The sequence below is a fragment of the Enhydra lutris genome, unplaced genomic scaffold, assembly GCF_002288905.1.
Source record: "Enhydra lutris kenyoni isolate GAN:26980312 unplaced genomic scaffold, ASM228890v2 scaffoldscaffold14, whole genome shotgun sequence".
Classification (NCBI taxonomy): Eukaryota; Metazoa; Chordata; class Mammalia; order Carnivora; family Mustelidae; genus Enhydra; species Enhydra lutris.
In genome coordinates, this window is record NW_019154098.1 from 27,063,089 (window position 1) to 27,088,603 (window position 25,515).

General features: G+C 33.5%; 1 protein-coding gene across 2 annotated transcripts in view; it reads left to right on the forward strand.

Annotated features, from left to right (window-relative positions):
* The window catches only part of LOC111146567 (CUB and Sushi multiple domains 3), a 1,261,269-nt gene that overhangs the window by 1,202,796 nt on the left and 32,958 nt on the right, over positions 1-25,515 (forward strand). For both annotated transcript variants that reach the window (XM_022502159.1, XM_022502160.1), the window contains 7 exons: positions 912-1,085; positions 3,402-3,587; positions 5,576-5,749; positions 7,803-7,985; positions 12,102-12,278; positions 21,643-21,822; positions 23,378-23,551. In XM_022502159.1, the coding sequence (XP_022357867.1) occupies positions 912-1,085; positions 3,402-3,587; positions 5,576-5,749; positions 7,803-7,985; positions 12,102-12,278; positions 21,643-21,822; positions 23,378-23,551 (1,248 nt within the window). The remainder of the gene's footprint in view (positions 1-911; positions 1,086-3,401; positions 3,588-5,575; positions 5,750-7,802; positions 7,986-12,101; positions 12,279-21,642; positions 21,823-23,377; positions 23,552-25,515) is intronic.

Genomic DNA, 25,515 nt, shown 5'->3' on the forward strand with positions numbered 1-25,515 from the left:
AAAATGACTGTGGTTTTTCGCTGTGCCCAATTATGAAGCACTATTACTGGAGTTGCTCTGATTAATAGAGTGAGATGATGCAGTGAAACAGTTCACAGAAATACAGAGTGTTTGGGAAAAGCCTAGCACTAAATACAATCTAGAATAGAACTACAACCCTAAAAACATTTAAATAATTTATCTAACTGATACATTATTTCTAAACAAAATTGTGCTAAATTACTGAGTTTCAATTATGAAGAAAATAAACCAGTACGATTGACAGGTTTACAGAGTGTTAATAATGGTATCTCAGAATAGTAAGGAGAATGCTCCTACATCATGCATTATTTTTATTGTTTATAATATATAGCCGCATTAACTTTTCAAGCACACTTTGCTTGACAGCGTACTCTTCATAAAAATTACTTGTATAAATAACATTAAACTATTTCAAAATTAAATACAACACACTGCCTTTATGGACCTTCAATTCTTAAACTTGACTAGAAAAGGGAAATAGGTTCAGTTTCATTCCTTTCTGCTTCTAACTAGTGACATGAACTTGTCATTCCCAGATTTCTTCGAATTTCAGTATTTGTCTGGAAAAAAAAAAACAAACAAAACAAAATAAATGAAGAGAGGGAATAAAAAATATGCCATGAAACTTTAAACATCTCTGCACCACTTGCTTGAAATGATCACAATTATAAATATGTGTCTCTTTACTAAAATAATATTTCTATTCTATTAGACTATTTTGGCATTCTAAATTGCTCCCTTCCAAGAGTAAAATTACTTTAAATATATTTTCACAGAGAAGTGGTATTCTTTCAATGTTGTTTGAAATGATTAAACATAACTCTCATGTGATAACGGATAACCAAATATTCTGCTTTGTGCTTCTCTTCTCCCCCACCCATTGCTAATAGCGGTTAGCTGTGGTCACCCTGGTAGTCCAATTTATGGAAGAACAAGCGGCAATGGATTCAACTTTAATGATGTGGTGACATTCTCTTGCAATATTGGGTATGTTATGCAAGGGCCAACAAAGGCACAGTGCCAGGCCAACAGACAGTGGAGCCATCCTCCACCAGTATGCAAAGGTAAATGTCTAATTATATTCCCGTTAAGGGCATGGTAATAATGGGTCTTCGTAAACATAGATGACAATATTTGAAATAATTTGGGCAGAATAATAGAATGTTTTCAGCTAATAAATAAAAGGATTTAATATTGATGTCCTCTCATTAGCTAGGCTTTCCTTTTTCCTTAATTTTTATCTTATGTTCTTAAAAGTTAAAATTAACAGGTTTTATATTTTGGGTGGGGAGCTTTAAAAAATTTTTAGTCAACATCCAGGTCAATATTGGTCTCTGGAGTAGAATTCAGTGATTCATCACTTACATACAACACCCATTGCTCATCACAACAAATACCCCCTTTAATACCCATCACCCATCTAGCCCTTCCCCTACTGACCTCTCTCTGTCAACCCTCAGTCTGTTCTCTATTCTTAAGGGTCTCTTATGGTTTGTTTCCCTCTCTCTTTTTCTTTCCCCTACCCAGATATTCATGTGTTTTGTTTCTTAAATTCCACACACGAATAAGATAATATGGTATTTGTCTTTCTCTGACTTACTTCACACAGTGTAACACACTCTAGCTCTATCCTTGTTGTTGCAAATGAGAAGATTTCATTTTTTGGTGACTGGGTAATATTCCATCTCATACACACACACACACACACACACGCACTCTTATCTTCTTTATCCATTCATCAGTTCTTGGACATTTGGGCTCTCTCCATAGGCTGGCTTGCTTTTAATGCTGCTGTAAACATCGGAGTACATGTATCCCTTCAAATCTATATTTTTGTATCCTTTGAATAAATACCTAGTAGTGCAACTGCTGGATCGTAGGGTAGTTCTATTTTCAACTTTCTGAGGAACTTCCATACTGTTCTCCAGAGTGGCTGCACCACTTTGCATCCCAACCAACAGTACAAGAGGGTTCTCCTTTCTCGGCATGCTCACCTACACCTGTTGTTTCTTATGTTAATTTAAACCATTCTGATAGGTGTGAAATGATATCTCTCTCTCTTCATGGTTTTTATTCTTATTTTCCTGATGATGAGTGATGTTGAGCATCTGGTCATGTGTCTGTAAGCCTTCTGCATGTCTTTTTTGGAGAAGTGTCCATTCATATCTTCTGCCCATTTCTTAACTGGATTATTTATTTTTTGGATGTTGAGTTTGACAATTTCTTTATAGATTTTTAATACTAACCCATTATCAGATGTCATACTAACCCATTATCAGATGTCAAATATTTTCTCCCAAATAGTAGACTGCTTTTTAGTTTTGTTGATTGTTTCCTTCACTGTGCAGAAGTTTTTCATCTTGATGAAGTCCCAATACATTATTTTTGCTTCTTTCCCTTGCCTCTGGCAATGTGTCTAATAAGGAGTTACCAAGTTTTATTTTAACTGCTTAGCTTTATTATCTTGTACCTATTTTATTGCTGCATATAAAAAGTCATTAAGATCATTTTACTTGTGGCTTACTTTATAATTTTTTGAAAGATTTTATTTATTTATTTGACAGAGATCACAAGCAGGCAGAGAGGCAGGCAGAGGCGGGGGTGGAAGCAGGCTCCCTGCTGAGCAGAGAGCCAGATATGGGGCTTGATCTGAAGACCCTGAGACCATTTAAGCAGAGGCTTAAACTACTGAACCACCCAGGCATCCTGGTTTACTTTATAATTAATGGAACTTACCTTTGACATTTATTTTTTCATATTTTTGGAGAGACCGAGTCTCATGTACTGTGATGCCAACACTGGGGTTTTCTTTATTGTTTTTTCTGTAGAAACAAATTAAAGAGATTTTTGCTGTTTTCCCATTTGCAAAGAGGTATGATGTATTTTACATTGATAAAATACAACCAAATTACACTTTTAAAAATATTTTATTTATTTGACAGAGATCACAAGTAGGCAGAGAGGCAGAGGGGGAAGCAGGCTCCCCACTGAGCAGACAGCCTGTTGTGGGGCTTGATCCCAGGACCCTGGGATCATGACCTGAGCCTAAGGCAGAGGCTTTAATCCACTGAGCCACCCAGGCACCCCGATTTTTCTACATTTTTTATGGTTTATAGCTTAAGGTATCATTAAGGTATTAAGTAGAATACTTATGGAGTTACTATTGTTCAAGAATTCTTACAGAAATGTTTTCCTTTTTTTCTGTTTTCAACCACATGGATTTCACTTCATTATCTATGTAGCCAGTGCATTAATTTTATTCCTGGAATCTTTGGTTTATTTGATTAAATTTACCTTTGAAACTCCATTTCTAATGGAAATCTATGTAGGTCTATATATATTATTCCAAACATAACTTTGAATATTTGTCATTTGTTTAGTGGTGAACTGCTCTGACCCTGGAATTCCAGCCAATTCCAAAAGAGAAAGTAAAATAGAACATGGAAATTTCACCTATGGCACTGTGGTATTCTACGACTGTAATCCAGGATATTTCTTATTTGGATCTTCGGTTTTAATATGTCAGCCAAATGGACAGTGGGATAAACCTTTACCAGAATGTATCAGTAAGTAGATAATGTGAATTCTTCCTTGACAAAATGCCATGGAAGCCACACGGATATTTATTTTCTTATAAACTATCTAGAGCTATATATTAGAAGGATCTTATTTATAATTATTACTTTAATTTAATTTTTGATTTTATTGTTTCATTTTTTGAAACTATAGTCCCCTATATTCTGCCAATTCAATGCCCGAATGCTATTTTTTATTAATATTAATGTGATTCTTTGAGTTTGATCTTTGATAAAGCAGATAGACTATGGAAAGCAACATCTGTTATATTCTATGATATTACCATCCCAGAAGAGGCAGTTACATTTTGATTTTCTTTTGTACTAATATTTTAAATTTCATTTAAGGCAATATTGGTCTTAATGTAAACATCTACCAGGGCTTTAGAATATTTAAGGATTTAGACAAATGTGTGACTTAAATCTTACTGATTTAAACATTTATCATATTACAGACACATAGACATATAAATGCAGTAAATGTTGATACACATCATCTTTCAAGTCTGAACATTTGAGTGCATTTTGTCATATGCTGTGTTGGAATTGTAGAATATAAATAAGATAAATTATAGCAGATATGCATAAAATTAACATGTAAGGAAATAATTATGTGAGAACATAGAGAACTGAACATGAATTTGAAATATTCAGTTAGTTATTTAGTCTCAACTATAGCTATGTCTCAAAAAGGTGATGAATCATGACAAGAAAGAATAACTTCATAGACTGAAGGAGTAGTGTGTCAAGAAATCATTGTGCAAGTAATTTTGGTTTTACTAAGTTTCTAAATTACTAAGAAACTTTACTAAGAAAACTAAGAAACTAAAACTTTACTAAGTTTTACTAAGTTTCTATATTATAAAATCATTTTATGATGATTTTTTAGTTAAAGATACTTTATGTTTACATATTTTTAAAAATATTGTAACATCATTCATGCACTAATGAAGAAACAAAACTTCATGCACTGTTCATTAAATTTCAGCTTCTGTAGCAAATAATTCAATTGTTGATCTTTTGCTTAAAGATCATTTTGTTTAAAATGTATTTCACTTCTTTTTGTAGATAGTCTGGTCTCATAGTTGACTATTTCACTTACTTGACTTCGTGTGGCTATAGCATTCAAGTTAAAAATCTTTCTTAAGACACGTAAACATGAACTTCTTCAGATTTTCTTAGCTCTCATACTTTTTGCCTTTATGTCCCATAGCATCTCTGGTAGTGTGCAAAGTACTCAAGGGTTTTATTAAGTTTATATTCCTTTATTTAAAATTCTGGAGTCATATTGCACTCAATATTTTTCCAAGTTATAACTAAAAGACAGTACACAGTTACCAAGCTACCTCTAGGTTATAAAGAAAATTTGACAATGTATTGATATCTGATTCTGCTATACTTTGTAGTGTTTTAGGTAACAAGCCACTGAGTATTTTCTTTGTACAGCATGATTTATTCTTTATGGGCTGGGAAAGGAATTATTCTAGACTGCATTATTAGATTGTGTGTCACATATCCATCTTCATTCCCTTTACTTTACCTTCAAAATTCTTCCTTTTTAATTTCTGTATGGGCTCATTTTAAATCTTATAAGCATTGTAGGTCCTTATTTAGATTGTCCACATTACTCCTCTCTCTAACTTGCATATCCTTGTCAGGCACATGCATACTTTAAACCCATGCACATATGCATATAAACACACACTCACCACCCCCACATGTAACAGACTTATACTCACTCATTTATGCTTGCTTACAGTGTTCCCGCTAAACACTGGTGAGAGGGTTAACAGGATTGTTCATGTAACTGTAACTTCCATTTTATTTTTTAAAAGCCAGCTTTCACATGGGTTTTTGACTTCTGGAGGCTAGGTATATTTGAGCAGATAGTTTACTTCTTATTTATTTTATAAAACATGGTGCAGGTTGTTCGATAGGAGATATAAAAAAATTTTATATTCAATAATTATGTATTGTAGTGATTGACTGTGGACACCCTGGCCTTCCTCCTAATGCAGTCCTGTCTGGTGAGAAGTATACCTTTGGGTCCACTGTTCACTATTCCTGCACAGGAAAGCGCACCCTTCTAGGCCAGTCATCAAGGACTTGCCAATTAAACGGCCATTGGAGTGGATCACAACCTCATTGTTCAGGTACCTCTTAGAAAATTGGACAATGTGTGTTGGAGGGTACACTATTAGTATTATTACTAGGAATAAATACACAAAATAATAAAAAGAGATAAAGTAATACATTTTTTTAAAAATCTCATGAGAGAGGCTATAACATAGTTTATACATTTGTTGGAACACTTCTTAAGGCAATATAAATTGAGAGCACAAATTAATACTCATCTTGTAGATGATAAATTACAGGTATATGTTTTGAGCTGTCTTGTAGCTAATGTAAATAATTAACTGATTTTAGGATGCTACTGTGTATATTGTGCTTTTGCCCATTAAAATGAACTGTTCTGTTTTAGTAGATATAAAACCTTATTTCAAGATTTTCGGTTAGAGTTCAGTTCTATTAAACTTTCTACACAATCAATTAATTAATAGAATACTTTTAAAATAAAGCCCTAAATGTTTTTATAAATTAAACTGAGTCAAGTTTTATGAAAGATATTTATCTATCACTTCTGAGTTTCTATAACCCCAATAGAATTATCATATAATAAATGAATATTGAGCTTATTTAAAATTAATAATTTGTTTGTGGAGTATTTGATAACTCTTCTTTTCAGCTGTTTAAGCTACTGCTTTTCTTTAAAAATATCAAATAACTTTTAGATCAGTGTAGTTTCCCTATTTGATACCACTTATTATATTTGTTTTTACCCATCAACTAGAAGTTGGTGCTTATTTTTCTACCTGTTTTTATTTATTTATTGCCCATTATTTTTATATTATTTTATCTCTGTGAAAATCATGTTGATGACTTACTAGAAGTTGTTGTACATTGTTTTCCCTTTAGGAGTAAAAGTTTTAAAATGGTTACTTATTTCAAAATCTCCTTGTAACTAGTGGTTAATCCCTGTGAACTGATTGCTTGGGACCTCAAATTTAACTTAGAGATTTGAAAAAAAAAACTATTAATTCTAATGTTACTATAAAACTGATATTAATGAGAATTAAAACTCTTATCTTTGCGTAACTCATAGTTAACTCAGATAACCAATTATACATAAAAACATAAACTTAGATGCATACATCCTAACTTATTAGGAAACTGCTACTGAATTGCAAAAAAAAAAATACACATAGATATTTAAAAGTGAAGTAGTGATCTTAAAGTTTTGTGATCTTAAAATTTTGTATGAGTAATATTACATCACATGAAAATGAGGAGGTACAAAGAAGGATTTCAAATACACCAGGCATATCAAACAAGGCATCTGTACAGACAGCATTTTCAATGTATATGTCTTCAACTTTGTCTCTCTTTCTCTCTTCTCAACATGTAATAATACTGGGGCAACTATGATGAGAATTACTTAAGACACAATAAAGGGACTGAATAAATCCTTAATACTAAAATCAAAAGATGAACACCTAGTCATGAACAAAGAATAAATCCTTATTAAGAACTTAAGCCAGACTTTTCCATCTTTGTTTATAATTTATTTATATATTTTCATATTGGAAAAGATACAATTCATTTATCTTTGGTCATTGGACATTGGTACAGAAAATCAGGGGGTGAAGTTTTAGGTTACTGGAAATACTATATTGTAACATCTACATTTTTCAGCACACTACAGTTGTGATTTAACAAAAAAGGATTTTCAGCAATTAGGAAATTCAAAGAAGAAAATGTGCAAATTACCAAGTCCAATTTTTAATTTTAGTTTTATAAACCCGTTGTCATTTGAGTTCCTAGTACTATCAGTTATAAATTTTCCATTAACTTGTTTGTTAACCAGGTTTCAGAAATACTAATGAAATGTCCTTAACCTGTTTAATGGGCCCAAATATCATCAATACAGAAAATAACGCCATACTCTGCAACAGTTTTCTTTTTCATTTAGGCTTTTTTTAATGACTAGAGTCAGATGGGAAATGTGAATTATTATTTTACTGAGCCAGTTTGTCATATTAAAACATAGCGTGCACAAAAACAAAAGCCTACAAGAATGTTGGACTAAATCATGAACATAGGAAATGTTTAATGAAATAAATTAACTTAAACTGTACTGAATTTCAGGTGATGCTACTGGTACATGTGGGGATCCAGGTACTCCTGGGCATGGTTCTAGACAGGAAAGTGATTTCAGAACCAAAAGTTCTGTACGTTTTGCTTGTGATAGTGGTTATATCCTTCATGGCTCAGAAGAAAGAACATGTTTAGCCAATGGCAGTTGGACTGGAAGGCAACCAGAATGCAAAGGTAATCTAAGCAGAAACTAAATATATGGAAAATGTTGCAATTTAATGTGTATGCAATTTCAGTTGGTTACTACAGTTGAAATAACTCCTGCCCCATTCATCCTGTACCCAACCTTAGAATAAAGGCATCATCCTATAAAAGAACTATGATAGGTAATAATTATAAAAATTATCTCTCATGAGCTATATATGCACAAATACTTCATATCATAACAAATATATCAATTCAAAAAGTTAAAAATATTTGTTAAAAGGTTTATTAGCCCACCTTTATCATAGTGCTGTACATAATAGACATTATATGGGGAAAAATAATTTTTCTTAACATTACCTCAAGGTCGTTTCAATTTTCAAGAAAAATATAGAAAGATGCCTAAATATATATGAGATTTTTATTTATAGAAGACAGTTACTAGTAGCTAAAATCCTTAAAATTTTTAGTGTTTGAGTAAAATTGTTAATCATTCTGACTAGCTCGGAGGTAACATAATTAAATCTTTACCAGATTGACTAGAAAATGAAGTGTTGCTGAAAAATTATCCTTAAATTTAAATTGTTCTTTTTGAGATGACTTTAGTGCAAATACTAAACTTGCAAAGGTATTTATGAAATTTACTTGATGTTATACCAAATGTGTTGGTTTTATAAATAGGAAATAATTAGCAATAGAGCCTTCTTGACAGTTTCTTGATTGATTATGTTTCAGAATCTTTTTATGATGTTTCAAATTAGTGCCCGTATTCTAGGAGAGACAGTTATCTTTTTTAACTTCACCAAATTTAATCCTAATTAAGAGACACTTGCAGCTTAGTTGCTATCATAGGGAAACTAGTTGAGAAACAATGTTGCTGAGCAAAAAAAAAAAAAAAAAGTAAGACTATTTCTCAAACTTATCTTCCAAAGGAAAAAATCTCTATAATTATATTGTACATGGTATAGGTGATATCTAAGTAATCCCTTTGTTCAGATGAACTGCAAAATATTTTTTTTAAGATTTTATTTATTTGTTTGACAGAGAGAGATCACAAGTAGATGGAGAGGCAGGCAGAGAGAGAGAGAGAGGGAAGCAGGATCTCTGCCGAGCAGAGAACCGGATGTGGGACTCGATCCCAGGACCCTGAGATCATGACCTGAGCCGAAGGCAGCGGCTTAACCCACTGAGCCACCCAGGCGCCCTGCAAAATATTTTTTAGATGAAATGTGTGGTATTGACTTTGTCTTGTTTGTATATACATTATGGATAAAAAAGAGCCAGAAGTTATAGCAAATATAACAGAATTATCACTTTTCTTATGGATGGAACTCATACAAATCATTTAGAAAAGAGATTCTAGTAGATGAATGGACAGAGGAAATGAACAGAAAATACAGAAGAGCCAAAAAACCAATTCCAACCTATAGAAAAAAATTCTACATAACTAGTAGTCAGAAAATTATAATTGAACATCAAGGCATCATTTTCACTTGTTTTAAAATGAAATTCTGGTGTATGTGGAGCAAAACTAGAACTTTAAAACATTTCTAGAGGTTTTTTATTGTTATAGTTTAGGGTAATTTGACAAAAATTCACACTTACTCATAGAATATAGAGAGCTTTGATTTATTAATTTTTGAGGATTTTTTCCTAAAGAAAATAAAAGTACTAAAGAAAACACAATTGCAATGATGCAATTTTATGTTTCTTATTGATTATGACTAAAACAACTGGAAAGAATTTGAGAGCAATAGGAAAAAATATTACATACGTAGTTATATATTCACACGCTACATGTATCATCAATAAGTATTAGAATAAAGGCCATAAGAAAATGTATATCATGTAAAACAGTTAAAAATTAAGATTCAGAATTATGCACTCTAGTAAAATCAAGGCAAATGGTATTTATTTGAGACCATGTGTAAAAGGCAATACATAAAATTGATACTACAACAGAGTGGTGGAATTTGTAGTATCTTTATTCTCTTTATTCCAAATGTTTGGTAATATTATATTATGTTAGTACCTTACTGTAAAATATAAAAGCTTTCATAGATCATATGGATGTGATGAATAAAAGACATGTGAAAATAAAAATATCAAATAAATGTGCTAAAATAATTTAATAAATAGAAAAATACAAATTTAAAGAATATACAATTTGGACAAATGACAAGGATTTTTAAAATGATGGGGATGCCCGGATGGCTCAGTCAGTTAAGTGTCTGCCTTCGGCTCAGGTCATGATCCCACAGTCTTGGGATCAAGTCTTGCATTGGGCTCCTTGCTCAGTGGAAGCCTGCTTCTCCCTTTCCCCTTGCCTGCCACTTGCCCTGCTTGTGCTCTCTCTCTCTCTCTGACAAATAAGTAAATAAAATCTCTTTTTTAAAAAATGATGGTGCCTGATGTTGCAGATCTGGGAAATATTAAACATATTTTTGAAATTAAAAATTATCCAGGCATTCCATTTCCAGAAATTTATCTTAAAAATATGATACGAGGGGCGCCTGGGTGGCTCAGTGGGTTAAAGCCTCTGCCTTCGGCTCGGGTCATGATCCCAGGGTCCTGGGATCAAGCCCCACATAGGGCTCTCTGCTCAGCAAGGAGCCTGCTTGACCGTCTCTCTCTCTGCCTGCCTCTCTGCCTACCTCTGATCTCTGTCTGTCAAATAAATAAATAAAACCTTTAAAAATATATGATATGATATTACTTATATTTGGAATTTAAGAAACAAAACAAATGATGATAGGGGGAAAAGAGAAAGGGGCACAGCCAGAAAAAGTCTCAACTATTGAGAACAAACTCATGGTTACCAGAGGGGAGGTTGGTGGGGGGATGAGTTGAACAGGTGATGGGGATTAAGGAAAACACTTGTGATGAGCACAGGGTATTGTATGGAAGTGTTGAATCACTAAACTGTACATCTGAAATTAATATTATACTGTATGCTAACTAACTGGAATTTAAATAAAAGCTTTTAAAAATTGGACTAATGTACACAGTTGTATATATAGCTAGAGTATATTATATTATTAATGTTTTTCAAATCCTTCTTGTGTTGTGTCAAGTCTTATGGTACATAACAAATAAACATGATCAGATTGTTATTTTAGGCAGGCACTTATGAATATAAAGGAGAGTAATTACTCTTGACAGCAGATAAAAATGTTTAGTATATCATGTGTTCTCCTGAAAGCTGGAGAGTAACTTTTTACCTGGGTCTTGACTTTGTTGTTTATGTAAGAAATGTGTACATTTCCTAAATACACATACACACAGAAATACAAAGGAATGGCAAAGGAATGGCAAAATTAAATAAGATTCAGAGAGTGATATAAATAGTACTTCTGAAACTGTAATTACATTCCTTATTCATAGAGAAAATTTTAAATTCTATAAAGCATTAAAATACCTTTTTATATTATAGCAGAATTTAGTATTACATTTGACATAGATTTGTTTTTAAGGTATTTAAAAAATTCACTTATGGTATTAATGGCAAATAGTTAAACATAATAAAGAATAATTAATCATATAAGGCATTTGTGTTTGTGACTCTTGTTTAGAATATGTTGCAAACTTAGTTCAAAACATTCCTAGAATTTAGTTACTTTGTTTTTATTCAGTTGGTTTTTTGTACACTTTGGCCCAGAAATAGAGATAATAAAGTTTTAATACAAATCAGTTTTATACTTACATAAATAAAAATATACATGGATGTTTATAATGCTTAAATTTTCTATTTTATATCTATCCTCCTAGAAGTATAACTAGAATAAATCTCTGTTGCATCTTGTTATGTCCACTCTAATTTTACATGAGCTGCTTTTTAGGCAAACTCTTAAATCTTTCTTGGGAAGATTTTATAGTACCCAAGAGCAATACTCAAGTAATTACTTTACTTTGTAAATTTTTTACCAAAGCTACTAACAAAAGTCTTACACCCCAGTAATTAATCTAATAGAATCAATATAAATTCATCTTGAATTTCAACTCTCTATAAAAGATAAGCCAATACTTACCGTAGAAGATTTTCTAGCTCCTCTGGATAATTTGAAACAATCATTTAAGTCGCTATTTTTTGTGAGAGGAATTCTAAAACCACTTTTAATATATACTCTGACCCATTTTGTTTTATAGCTGTACAGTGTGGTAACCCAGGAACCACAGCCAATGGAAAAGTTTTTCGGATTGATGGCACCACGTTTTCCAGTTCAGTTATTTATTCCTGTATGGAGGGATACATCCTTTCTGGACCTTCCGTTAGACAGTGCACAGCCAATGGAACATGGTCTGGAACTTTGCCTAACTGTACAAGTAAGTTTCCTCTCATTATTTTAAATAATCACTAGTTCTGTGAAAAATATTTGAGTGCATAAATGTGTATGTGTGTGTTTTGTAAATCAATCAAACTGTGGTGAATATTGGCATTGTCTTTCCAATTAAAAAATGGTAGTTGTGTTAGTTAGAAGGAACATTAATGACCTTAAGAATCTACTGACTTACCAAGGTATTGCAATTGGCAGAGGAAAGAAGAATCACAGCAAATCAATGCTCTTAAATGTAATATAACAGTTTTTTTTTAAGAACAGAGATGAATTATTACCTGTAATAGAAATTAAATATACAAAGAAAACAAACAAAATTACATTTTGTCAATCTAACTCACATCAATAACTGACTTGGTTTTTAAAATTTGTAAATCAGGAACATGTTGCTTCCAAGACTCAAAAGGTTATCAGGTCTTTTTTTTTTTTTTTTTTTAACGTTACAGTGTAGCGAAGGTCAATAGTTATTAACAGCTCAGTGGTGGAGCAGCCCTTGGCTGACCTGATAGTTCCCAGAAATTCAACTGAAAAGATAAGCCTTATACTGTGTATGGATCATTCCTTTTAATAATTTGGATCTTTTGTATTTGTATTTCCTGAACGACTGGCTCAAATGAATCACCCCAGAGGAAGATGCTATCAAAGTCATGTCATGTCATGTCATATCTGTACCTGGAGAAAGTCACCTGTAGTTACTCTCTTGCCAGTAAAGATTGCACGCAATGACCTGGCTGTTGAGGTGCCTCATGGGTATTGATCTCTTCAAAGGTGAAGGCAGATGATAGCTAGGAGACTATTGAAATAAGCATTGAATAGAACATATTAGCCATATCTATAAAAGCAAAACACTTGCCAGTTGTTGATTTGAGTCAGTAAAAAGTAATATTCCTGGCCCTATGTCAGCCTCAGATATTGTTACATTGAATCTCCTGGGCAGATCTTCACAGACTGAGCAGTGTTTTGACGAATACTCAAGGAGCTCTCTCCCTAGATCTCTCCTTTTTTTCTGTGCATGTTCTCTCTGGTACTCTGTTTCAAACTCTATCCGTTTTTTTGTCTCCTGACTCTCAGATCCATCTCTTCAACTCAGGGAGTCAGCTGGGCTCTGCATGGGTTTTTTCTCCCTGTGCCAAAGCCTGGAAATTGTTTTAAGGCAGTAAGATGGGGCAGTTGTAGGACTCATTTGCTTTTGTCTCTCAAGGATCACTGTGTTCTGTGCTTTGCTGCCTGATGAAACCTGGTCGGTCTTTCTTTTCCTTCCTTCCTTCCTTCCTTCCTTCTCTCTCTCTCTTTCTTTTTCTTTCTTTCTTTTTTTCCTTTTCTAGTTGTTTCAGGTGGAGAATAAATTCTCCCTGATTTCTCCACTTTGAAGGAAAGAAATCCTTTTGCTTACTTTGCAAATGTCTCATTTTTTTGGTGAGGCTTAAAAATCTAACAATTGGCAAATATGCTTTACTTTCCGTACTACACTATCCCATTTGAGCGTTTAGAACTGTATCTGCTATCCTTTAATCATCAGCTCAAATGACCTGTTTCGGTTAAGCCTTCTCAAGACACTTCTTCCTCATATCCCTTTTAGCTAAAAGTGCTCTCTCCATGCTGTATCTTTTTTTCTTTCTTTTTTTTCTGAATGGCAATGACTTATACTGCTAAACCATAAACATCTTTTTTAAAAAATTTAATTTAATTTAATTTTTTTTCAGTGTTCCAAAATTCATTGCTTTAAACCGTAAATGTCTTAGAACAATAGTAACCAGATCTGTTTATCCCAGTGACTTTCTAGAGTGGAGCACAGGACTGAAATGTTGGCTCACTGAAATATCTCATTTGAGTTTTATTTTAACTATGACATACATGACTTATAATTTCATTCCATTTTAAAATGCTTATAGAAGGGGCTTTTAATTTTGTAGATAACAGAACACATAGATTCTGGAAGATAGTATGCATTTAATACACAATTATCAAAAAGACTGAGATAATGAGTATATTCAGAGTAAAGGAAATCAATTGAATAACACAGCTTCTTTTTTCCCCCACAAAGAATAACAAATTAATTTAGTCAAGGATAAATACCTAAGTCTTTTATTTAAGATGCTAAACTTCTATAATTTAAGAATCTAACATATTGATAATGCTTATATGTGGTTATCAAACTGAATCAGAACCATTGTCTCAGATTTCTTCTCATTAACTTGCAGGGAAGTCAATTTAAACACATTACTGAAAGAACCATGTAATTTTAGATCGGGAAGAGATTGTATCATAGACTTGCACATGTAGATCAGGAAACTGAGGTACCAAATTATTTAATTGACTTACTGACTACTGTCAGAGTCCACTGCTGAACAGTTATTTCTACTCATACATGGATGGAATTTTCCATTCAATTTAATTATTTCCTATATATACCAGAAAGGTTAAGTTCAAATAATAAATATTTATAATAAATTTTTAATTAACATAATTGCCTTTTGTAGGTACTTTTTTTTTTTAGCATCTAAACATAAGGACCTATATAAGAATTTGAAATGAATTAAATTATGTATAAAGAAAATTTAAAATGCTTGAACTAAATTTCCAAACCAAAGCTTTAGCAGCAGTTTTTTGGCAAACCCACCTAAACAAAACAAAACTTTCCTTTTTTTGCTTTCCAATCAAATTGTTATTATTTTTACTCATAAAAAATAATATCTATCACTCAGTGTTTATTGGTCCTTAGGATTTGTGCTAAGTAATTTACACAAATCCTCTCATTTATTTCTAATAACAGATTTATGAAATGAATACCATTAGCCTTTCTGTTTCACATTTGAAGAAATGGTATCTTACAGAGGAAGCACAAATGTCTTCTTCAGGGTAACACAGTATACATAGGATCTAAGACTTAAACATGTTTATTTGACTCAAGTTCATCTCATTCCTTCTTTTTTTATTTTTCCTTCTCTTTGTTTTCTTGCTTTATTTTCTATCTTCCCTAGAATGGTCAAACATATTTGACATGGCATAAATGTAAGACATAACCTATAGTGCATATGAAATTGTTTCATTAATTTATAGCCTACTCTTCTCTAATTTTTTTCAATTTCTCTGCATTTACCAATTTGAGTTTTACAGAGTTATATCATCTCTTAATGAGCTGACCACTTGTAAGATTTATTTTTGTTCAACATTCTTTTCTGCTTAAAATTAGAATTTTTCTATATATCTTGTCAATAATTTTATTTGTCTGAAGATGAATGTCCAAACATAAAGTGCAAATATATGTTAATAATAAATTTTTAAATCTTGCAAGAGATGAAATATTTTGATGTGATGAGTCAAAGGGAATGAATCAAGCTACTGTTGAATCATATACGTAATCAGTGACAAAGTGGAGCTGCTAGAATTGGAATAATATCATCTGAAAGAGATAAGATCACCAAGACACATGATATGATGATGTTTCAATATAGGATGATTTGAATATGAATTAAGAGGGACCCTTGAGGAATTTAATAAAGCCCTTAAAATATAGGTGAATGAATTATCCATTTACAATGTTGTGGTGAAAGTAAAAATAAAAAGAATTAAATTCTGTTTGGATTTTTTCTATCTTTTTTAAAATAAAATTTTGGTCACTTTGTTTTTCTCCTGGGCTTGTTATCTCTAGGAAACTGCGTAGTGAAAATCAGAATGGTCATCTAATTTTTAGAATGTAATTTTATTTTTTAGCTTATAGCAGTCTATTTTTTATCTGAAAATATAGAAATGTGGCTATATAAGGTAATCGGACTACTTATGGATTCGGTTAATAAAAAAACATTTACATAAAGTCTATTATCTTTGGGTACTTTCCTAGGATCTGAGAATAAAGAGTCCAGTAAGTAAGATCTCTGGTCTCTAATATTTCATAGAGTTGTGAAATAGCATCAGTATTCCAAGCAGTTTCACCCTTTTGAGATTTTCCACCAGGGTGATTTTGCAAATGTACATTCATTTGCTTGATTGGCCAGTAGAAACACACACACACACACACACACACACACACACACACACACGCACATTCCTATTCTGTTCTTAAAAAAAAAAAAGAAAAAAGAAAAAAAGAACACAGTCCAATCAATCCCATGGGTAAATTTGACTTGTTCATTTTAATGATTTTTGGAAAAATTTTTTGGAATAAACATAATTTAATAATAATAGTAATGCCCCCGTCCTCCCCATTCCATAGCTAGCCAGAGTAGAGATGTTAGTAAAAGGGTAAATTTTCCCTCACATAAATTCTACCTGCCAGTATTCAGCCAGGTTAAGATTATAATTGAACTGAGAATAAAATATTTAATTAATTTTTCTCTAAAAGATGCCTCACAAACAAGAATTCTTTCCCTCTTCTCCAGACAAGTCCTTATGAACCCACTGCCAGTTCTGGCGTGGGAAGCTTCCCCTAAATAAATTAGTTTTGTCTTGGGTAGGTAAAAGAATATATCATACGATCAAGGTCAACTTTGGCAGAGGAATTATGTTGAGAAAGACCCATGAAACTAAACCAAGCTGGAAGGAAGATATTTGCCGTAATACCAAGTTCATAAAAGTACTCTGATTGTACAATTTAGTGAAGTTCTTTTCTGTGATCTTTAGAATGAGAGAAAATATCTGAAAACTAAGCACACGTAAAAAGTCATTTAAAAAATGTAGTAAAGGATTCTTACCTTTTGATGTCTTAACAGCCAGAGCCACCTTTGATACCCAAGACACGTAGTGCATGTAGTATTTAAGGAAGAAGATACAGTCTGCACCAGGACAGGGCTTGTCAAGGGCAGTAAGGATTGGTTTTCAGGGGGAAAAAGAAATACATTCATTTGTTTCTTGGAATTTTTTTTTTTTTTAACCCACTAGGATTCCTTCCAAAATGATTAATGCCCTGTATCTGACAGGTCTTGGCGTTTGGGCCAAGGACAGCATACTCAGTCAGATCCAGTGATAAATGAATCTGAGGCTTTTGTTCCAATAACCAGGAACAAAATCCTTACTGGATCTTTGTTACCAAAAAGAATTCTCCAAGACTTTTCTTTCTTTCTCTTTTGTAAAGAATGGTTCAGGGAGATGGAGCTACTCTCGCACAGGAGAAAGCTGGAGAAGATATCCCAGCGTGAAACTGGGTAAAGTGAAGCTAAAAAAAAGTCATCTAAATCTCCTTATGGAGAGAGAGCTATCTCTCAGTGCAGTGGTTCTCAGACAAGGGTGATTTTGCTTCCCAGGGGATAGTTGACAATGTCTGGAGATATTTTTGGCTGTCACAGTGTGGGTGAATGAAGTGTGCTATCAGTATCTAGCAAGTAGAGGTCAATGCTAAACATTCTCAATGCATAAAGCAGCCCCCTCCATTCAAAAACTAGTTAGTACCAAATGTCAGTAGTGCCAAGGTTGAGGTTGAGAAAATCTACCGCTGAGATCTAAAAAGGAAACCAGTGTTTGAATTGGGAGATTATATAAAACCAGAAGCATTATCAGAGAAATGATCACCTTTCTGGTACTTTGTTCTGCTATAGTAGAATTATTTTATGAACCTAAAACCTGGAAAAGCAAATGTGTGATTATGTCTGGGTGAGAATTTCCATTACTGCATTGTCTTTAATAGGAAAAAAAAAAAATGAGGTTAACTCAAACATCCCGAGTTTACTTACATAAACTATATTGCATGTATATCCAAGTAAGGGAATAAAAGTGTGGGCAATGTGACCCTATTTTATTTAAAAATGCATATTTATAATCCTCACTTAAGAAGTTAAAAGAGAAAGTGGTTTTGAAGTGGCATAGACTAGAATTACAACAATTATGTTTTATTTTTAGCAGAGAGATTATCTACTTAGATTTATCATAAATGATGCCACATGGGCATCAATTGCATGAGAGAAGCTAATAAGAAAAAACTCCCAGAAAAACAAATTCAAACCTTTAAAACAATGTATATTTTTTGGAGAATTTGAGCTCTTTATTCCTTACATATCATTCATGTATTTATTCTTTAAATAAATATTTACTTAAACTTTTATAATGAGTGATGCACTAGATGAGGCTCTGAAAATATAACAGTGTAGAAAAGAGACAAAACAATTGTCCTTCTGGGGTTTATTGGTGTGTGTGTGCACGTGTATGTGCCTGTGTACTTAGGGGTTTTGGTGACCTTTGAAAAGATTTTTCTTGCAATGAAGCACAGCATTCCATTGTCATGCCCTGATATCTCTGAATTTTAAGGTAAAACCCTAAAGAGCCCCTCTTCTAAGGTTTTGCCCGAAAAGACCAAAAGCCTTTTTTTTTGTTGCTGAAAACAAACTGATGGTAAATGAATTGACAGGAGGAGCAGGTACTGTTTACAAAGACTGTTGCTATTGGCAACTGCCTCTTTGACTGGCCTTGCTTCACAAGGAAGACACCAAACAAATCCTTGGGAAGCTGTTGTTGTCAGGCATTTCATTCATGATGCTGCCACAATATGCAAACTCTCTTTTGGTGCCTCTTTGGAAAATAACCCCTCTGGCCTCTTACAGTGGCTGCATCTCAGCTCACTGTGCCTTAGGATCAGGTTAGCTGTTCTTTCTTGCCAGGGTTCTGTTTCCATCTGCAAACTGTTACCTAGAAAGCACCAGTTTGTAGGTGTGGGCCTCATTTCTCTCTTCTTAATTGGAATATAAGTTAAAAATAGAAAAAGACAGAAGGTAAAATGAAACAAAATAAATCAAAGTCTTAATACTCAGTTTGATATAGTTGTAAATTTTGAAACAGAATTTCAAAGCTGAAATTTCGAAGTGACATTCCTGGTAAATAAGCAGGATTTGATTTCTTATTCAACTCGGTTGTACAATTTAAAAAGTTGTTTCCTCTGCAGTAATTGAAAGAACAAAAAACTGTCCTATATTCAAAATTCTTATTAGGAGTCAGACAGAAACACTCAATGAGTGTGATTTCAGCAAACTGTCTCCAGGGCTCTGAGGATTATCAGGTGAAGTGCCCTGAACCTTGTTCTTTAATTTAAATGTCATTATTCACTATCTTAAAACTTCTTAGGTTTAGTGGATTAGAATAATATGAAAGAAATCTTGACATTCATAATTTTTAATGGTAAATTAATAAATACAATGTAATTGAAGTTCTATTAAGGTCTTCCATTCCTTAATCTACTTTTAGTCTTTGACCCTAGATCTCCAAAATACATCTCTAGTCTGATCCCCCATCCTGCTGGCACCCATGAGATGATCAGGGAATCCTTGCAGAAGAATTAATTACAAGTAAAAATGAAAGAATATAGCCCAGATTCACTTCATGAAATTATTTACCCTCTTATGAACAAAAAGATTTAAAAGGCAAAAAAAAAAAAGATACTAAAAGGCAAGTAACCCCCCCCCTTTTTTTTTTTTTAATCTCCAGAAAAGAAATAGTGTAACCTTCTGGATTTTCCTTTTTTCTCTTAGTTGCTGGAAATCTTTTAGACAATTCCTTGTCCAAAGCAAGAAATCATGTAACTCACACAGCAAATTTGCAAAACAGCAAACGCTTTTGTGGTTTATATATAGTCTTTGTTTTACCTTGTTATTAAATATCATATTTAAAATTATTTATCTTTTCTTTGCTGTCTCAAGTCTTCCTGAAACTTTTGGTGTGGCATCATAAATGATAATATTGTATATGTAACAGAGCTAGCTTTATGGGCTAATAAAATTAAGAGAAACTCGTGCTCAAAAGGGTCCCTTGCTGGGGTTTAAAGCTCTGTGATTGGTGTCTTAAAATTCTTAATTTCAGCTTTAAATTTGTATTTTTTAAGTGAAATCTACTGGGACAATGGAGCATGTGCTGAGGGCTTGGAGCCTCTGTTTATGCACAGTCAGCCTCTCTGCCTCCGTCTTCCTAGAATGGGTTACAGGCCATTCACCCTCTACCATGTGGTATCCCTGGCCTTGCCTGACCTCCCCATTTTCACTCCTACTCTGGGGTCACTGATGCTCTCTGCCCAGCCAGTCCATGGTGTCATCAACAATGGGAGGCTCACATTGCAATTTTCTTCCACCCCTTTGTGAGGCCTGGATGCAAGCGTGAAATGGGTAGAAGTTGCGGATATTTACAGAGTCTTAGAGCAGAACAGGGCAGCAGCTCTCCCTGTCCTGGGCTGGCAACAGCAAGACATATTTAGTAAGAATTTTATGTAGGCCTGTCACTGATCCCCGATCCAGAAAGTAAATGCCTCCCAGAGTGGAGGTTGCAATTTCTTGGAGGTCATTCTTTCACTTGAGTTGGCAATGAGTTGGCGAAAATGGTAAATTGATTTCTCTGTCCCTAGCTTGGCATTTTCATTGCCACAAATCATGTATCCTGCCCTGCGTGTAATAGATTCATATTTTATAGCTTATTCATTATTTCATTTATTCAATAGGAAGTATTCTTTTTGAACCTAGCATTGTTTTAATTAAAAACTATTATGGGGTGGGGGGTGCCTGAGTGGCTCAGTGGGTCAAGCCTCTGCCTTCGGCTCCAGTCATGATCTCAGGGCTCTGAGATCGAGCCCCACATTGGGCTTTCTGCTCAGTGGGGGAGCCTGTTCCCCCCAACCCCTGCCTGCCTCTCTGCCTACTTGTGATCTCTGTCTGTCAAGTAAATAAATAAAATCTTCAAAAAAGAAAAAAAACTATTATGGGGGCACCAGGGAGGTTCATTTGGTTAGGCATCTGACACTTGATTTTGGCTCAGGGCATGGTCTCAGGATGGTGAGATCCAGCCCTGAGTCAGGCTCTGTACTGGGTGTGGAGCCTGCTTAAGATTCTCTCTCTCCCTCTCCTTTTGCCCCTCCCACCTCCCCCCTGCTGCCCCCACTTGTACTTTACCCATACTCTCTCAAAACAAAAAACAAAAAAAAATCCAAACTATTATAATATCCAGCTGAGTAACACTGTGAAGAAAATATGCTCTCAGTCCACCAAGCCTAATCAGTTAGAGATTTCACTTGCCATATATATGAATGCATAGATTTCAAATGTTATATTAGAAATCTTGACTCTATAGGATGATTTCTCCATGATCCCCTAATGCATATTAAAAGGGGTTACTGCATCAGAGCGCCTTACAGTATAATAGTTTATTAACCTAGCCTCTTCAGAGTCTAAATGACAGTTTCTGAACCATATGCATAGAATCTGTAATAAACATACCTGATCATAATCAGGAATTCCCAGTGTGTGGTTTAAATATGCTTATGTTTTATGATTGAAAATGAGCATGATAACTAATTTTCCCTACTTATATATTAAGTATGCCATATGCTTACTACTGCTCTCCATTAAATGGTACATTAACCATCTGCTCTTCTAATCCAATACTGATAGTAATCAGTTGTGGAGACCCAGGTATACCAGCCAATGGACTGAGATATGGAGATGATTATGTGGTTGGACAAAATGTCTCTTACATGTGCCAGCCAGGCTATACAATGGAATTGAATGGTTCTAGAATTAGAACTTGTACAACTAATGGCACATGGAGTGGAGTAATGCCAACTTGTAGAGGTATGATAATTTCTTCAATATTATTAGTGATAACTGCTGTATATTTACTTTTTAATGTGAAAAATGTAAAGTAAGCTTAAGCAGCATTTTTTTTATTTCACTTTTTTCTGATACTGAAAATTGACTACTGTAGTTTTTATTTTAAAACCATACAGAAAATAAATAGAGAATTTAAACTGTTTCAAGAAAAATACTATATCTTATTATGGGTAATGACAATGATTTTTAGTGCATCCAAAACAACAAAAATATCATGTGCTCTGATATGTACTCACCTTCATCATTTATATTGATTAGTGACTATTTAAAAGAGACTATAAGCTTAATGAATTAGAATTTTAACTTGATGATCCACTTGGGTCAAACAACTCAAAGATGAGAAAAAAACTTTCTGTAACTTGAGATAGTCATACTAAATTGTAAAACTAACTCTTCATAAACAACATGTTTCTTAGTGCAATCCAGAATTAATCTTGTTGTCCATAGAGGCATAAATTTGTTACTTTATGCTCTTTATTTTTTCACTGGAGATAGGATTTTTTTGCCAATTTTTCTGATTATTTATGGAATACTGTAGATGCAATATCAGGCTATTTCTATTGTTTTATAATAGAACTGAGATTTCTCATTCAGGTCTCTTTCTAAACATCTGTGAATTGACAGTTTAACAAAAAGAATAGTTTCAATGTGTGTCTTTTTCTTCTGATTACACTGTTTCTAAATCTGATCACTGTATATATATAATTAATATATGAAAGTATATGAACACACATCTTATATTTAGAAGTTATTTCATACATAATTAATTGATTCTGTTAATGATAATGTAACTCCAAGAATTATTCATATATGTTGGTGGTCATACAAATAGACATACCTCATTTTTAGATTTTGCAATGTGTGCCCCTCTTTTTCCCTTCATCTCTGTCACGTTATCCTACCCATCTTTCCTTGAAGCCAGCTTATAAAACAAATTTTAAAATAAATGTTTAAACATTTAATAATTTATTTAAAAACCCTACAGTAAATTTTAACATATGAATTTAAGTGGTTGATAGAACCAATTTGGATATTTTAAAGAGATACCTGAAATAAGTTTTTTCCAATGTCACAGAATTACTTACAAATTCCTTGCTACAATGTTGACACTACATATAGCCGAACAGCCCTGATGTTCAGGCTGTCTAAAGGTCATTGGAAAAATAATTTTATATAAAACCAATAATTTATCAGTTACAGTATACTAGATGGAAGGTCACCCTCTATTTGCTTCCCTTAGCTGTCAGGCAGCTTGTTATTTTCTAAGAGAATCTCTGACAACCAGTAGCCATTATGTTGCCAAGAAATAGTCACATCCTAGAGGGATTAATTCCAGGGATGTTTCAGGACTACTACCAGGAGAATAAAACATGTCACACCATATTGTCCTCCGAAAGGTTAAATTAGCACATATTGCTTCTTCTGGTGATTTTTTTTCTTTTCTTTTTTTTTTCTTTTTTTTTAATACCCGGGATATTTCAACAGCTGTGTCTAATTACTTTTAATGTAATTGCAGCTGTTACCTGCCCAGCGCCTCCCCAGATTTCTAATGGAAGGTTGGAAGGAACAAATTTTGACTGGGGCTTTAGTATTAGCTACATCTGTTCTCCAGGCTATGAACTATCCTTTCCTGCAGTTCTGACATGTGTAGGGAATGGTACCTGGAGTGGGGAAGTACCACAGTGCTTACGTAAGTATAATTTCTATACTTAAAATTGTATTTTCCCATGTCCACTCTCTTGAAACTACTTGACTGAGATTATAGCTGTTAAAACAAATATGAGATTGTTAAAGCGCATTCTGAGGCATAATTAAAATTCAATAGGAAATCATATTTACCAGTGTACTTTTCCTGTAATCTTACTGTTATGTTCTCTTTGATCTGACTCTAAATATTAAACTAAACTGTTTTGCTTGCAACCTTCTTAAAAAATTATTTCTCAAATTAAAGACTCTTTAAGATTAATTCTACTACTGGAGAAGTTATTCTCATTTTATCCAGTGTGTCTCAACTGAGTGCTCCAATTTACTCCCAAATTTCTTTCCACAATAAATCCATGTTACTTGACATGGTCATTCAAATCAAGTTCTTATGATACTATTTGTCATGATAATGCTTGTGATTATACCTAAAATGATTAGGGTAAGCATAGAGAAGAGGGATTAATATTTTCTTACAGGAGTCACTTTACAATATATGTTCCAGCAAGTGTCACTTGAAAATTAATTTGGAGGACTGCAAACAAAATAAAGGTCAGCTTTGTGTTTTACACAAATTATTGTAGCACATGATATGGGCAGCCTTCATGCTGAGGTGTCTAATGTGATCCTGTTCCTCATCTGCCCTCCCTTCCCTGCATGGGGTAGAGGAGCTCCCCACCTGTCCCATGGCCTTGAAGTTAGGCAGATATAACTGATGAAATGACTTGGAACCCTCCAGTCTTCTCATTCACAGTGGAAACCAAATTGCATATGGGCTTTTCTATGCCCTTTGTCTTCTTTTCTCCTGATTTCATCATATGCTACTATGTCATAGAAATTGTCCCTTAAAACTGTGTTTTATGCTGAGGACCAATGTGCTCTAAATAAGAGTAGATATTCCATGGCTACCTCAGAATAGATAGGGACAAGGAGATTTACAGAGATGAGTTCATGGTAAAGTTTGTTTGATACAACTGGGAAAATCTCAATCAAGAAATATCTTGCTATGGTATTTTCTCTTTTGGTTCTATTAAAATGCATATAATAATAAAATACTATTGATGTTATATTATAACTATCCAAATGTACTCGGGCTCACTTTGTCCAATTGTTTCACATATATGATTTCTATTACATATAACAGAACTCCTAGTAAGTGTGTTTACTCATGACATTTTAATTGGTAATGACACTTGGTCTCAGAGAGAGGAATCAAATTGTAGAGTCACTGTGTGACCCTGTCATCATTTAAGGGACCCCCTACATTGTTATATGGCCTACAGTTTGCACTGCCACAAAATGAAAGAGTATGAATTCCAATTCAAGGTAAACTAAAGGTAAACTAAAGAGTTAATGCTCTTATCCATTTATAGGCAAATTCATTCATTTTAGGGACTTTATAGAAGGGAAAGTCTTTTCTCTTCCATTTTGTTCAAAGTATGTCCTTTTATCCTAAAGTTTATGTCATTGTGAACTGAAGCCTTTTGAAAATAAACCCTGTGTCCTAAGCCTCTAAACTAATAGGTTGTTTGGTTTAGTACATGAAAATCTACAGATAGAAACCGATGGAATGATGAGGAAGTGAGGGGCAGGCAGGGGGCAGGATTGAAGAGTTACGTGATTGCATCTCCCTCCTTTCTTTTCTTTGTTGAATAATGATAAGATTCTGAGAGGAATGACTCAGCAGAAGTAAGTGAGAGAAACACTTCAGAAGTAGGTTACTAAATAATTTTACAGTAGAAATGATTACAAAGCTGAAATGCCCATTGATAATGTTCACTGAGGAAACAGCCACGGAATTCAAAATGTGCTAGAGACACAAAGATTAGTGAGATGAAGACCATGGCCTCTAAGGTTTGATGTTTTATCACTAGAAATGATGTTATATTACTAATAGCACAGAGATTTACAATATTTAGGAAATAATGAAAATTAAAACAAAACACACTAAAC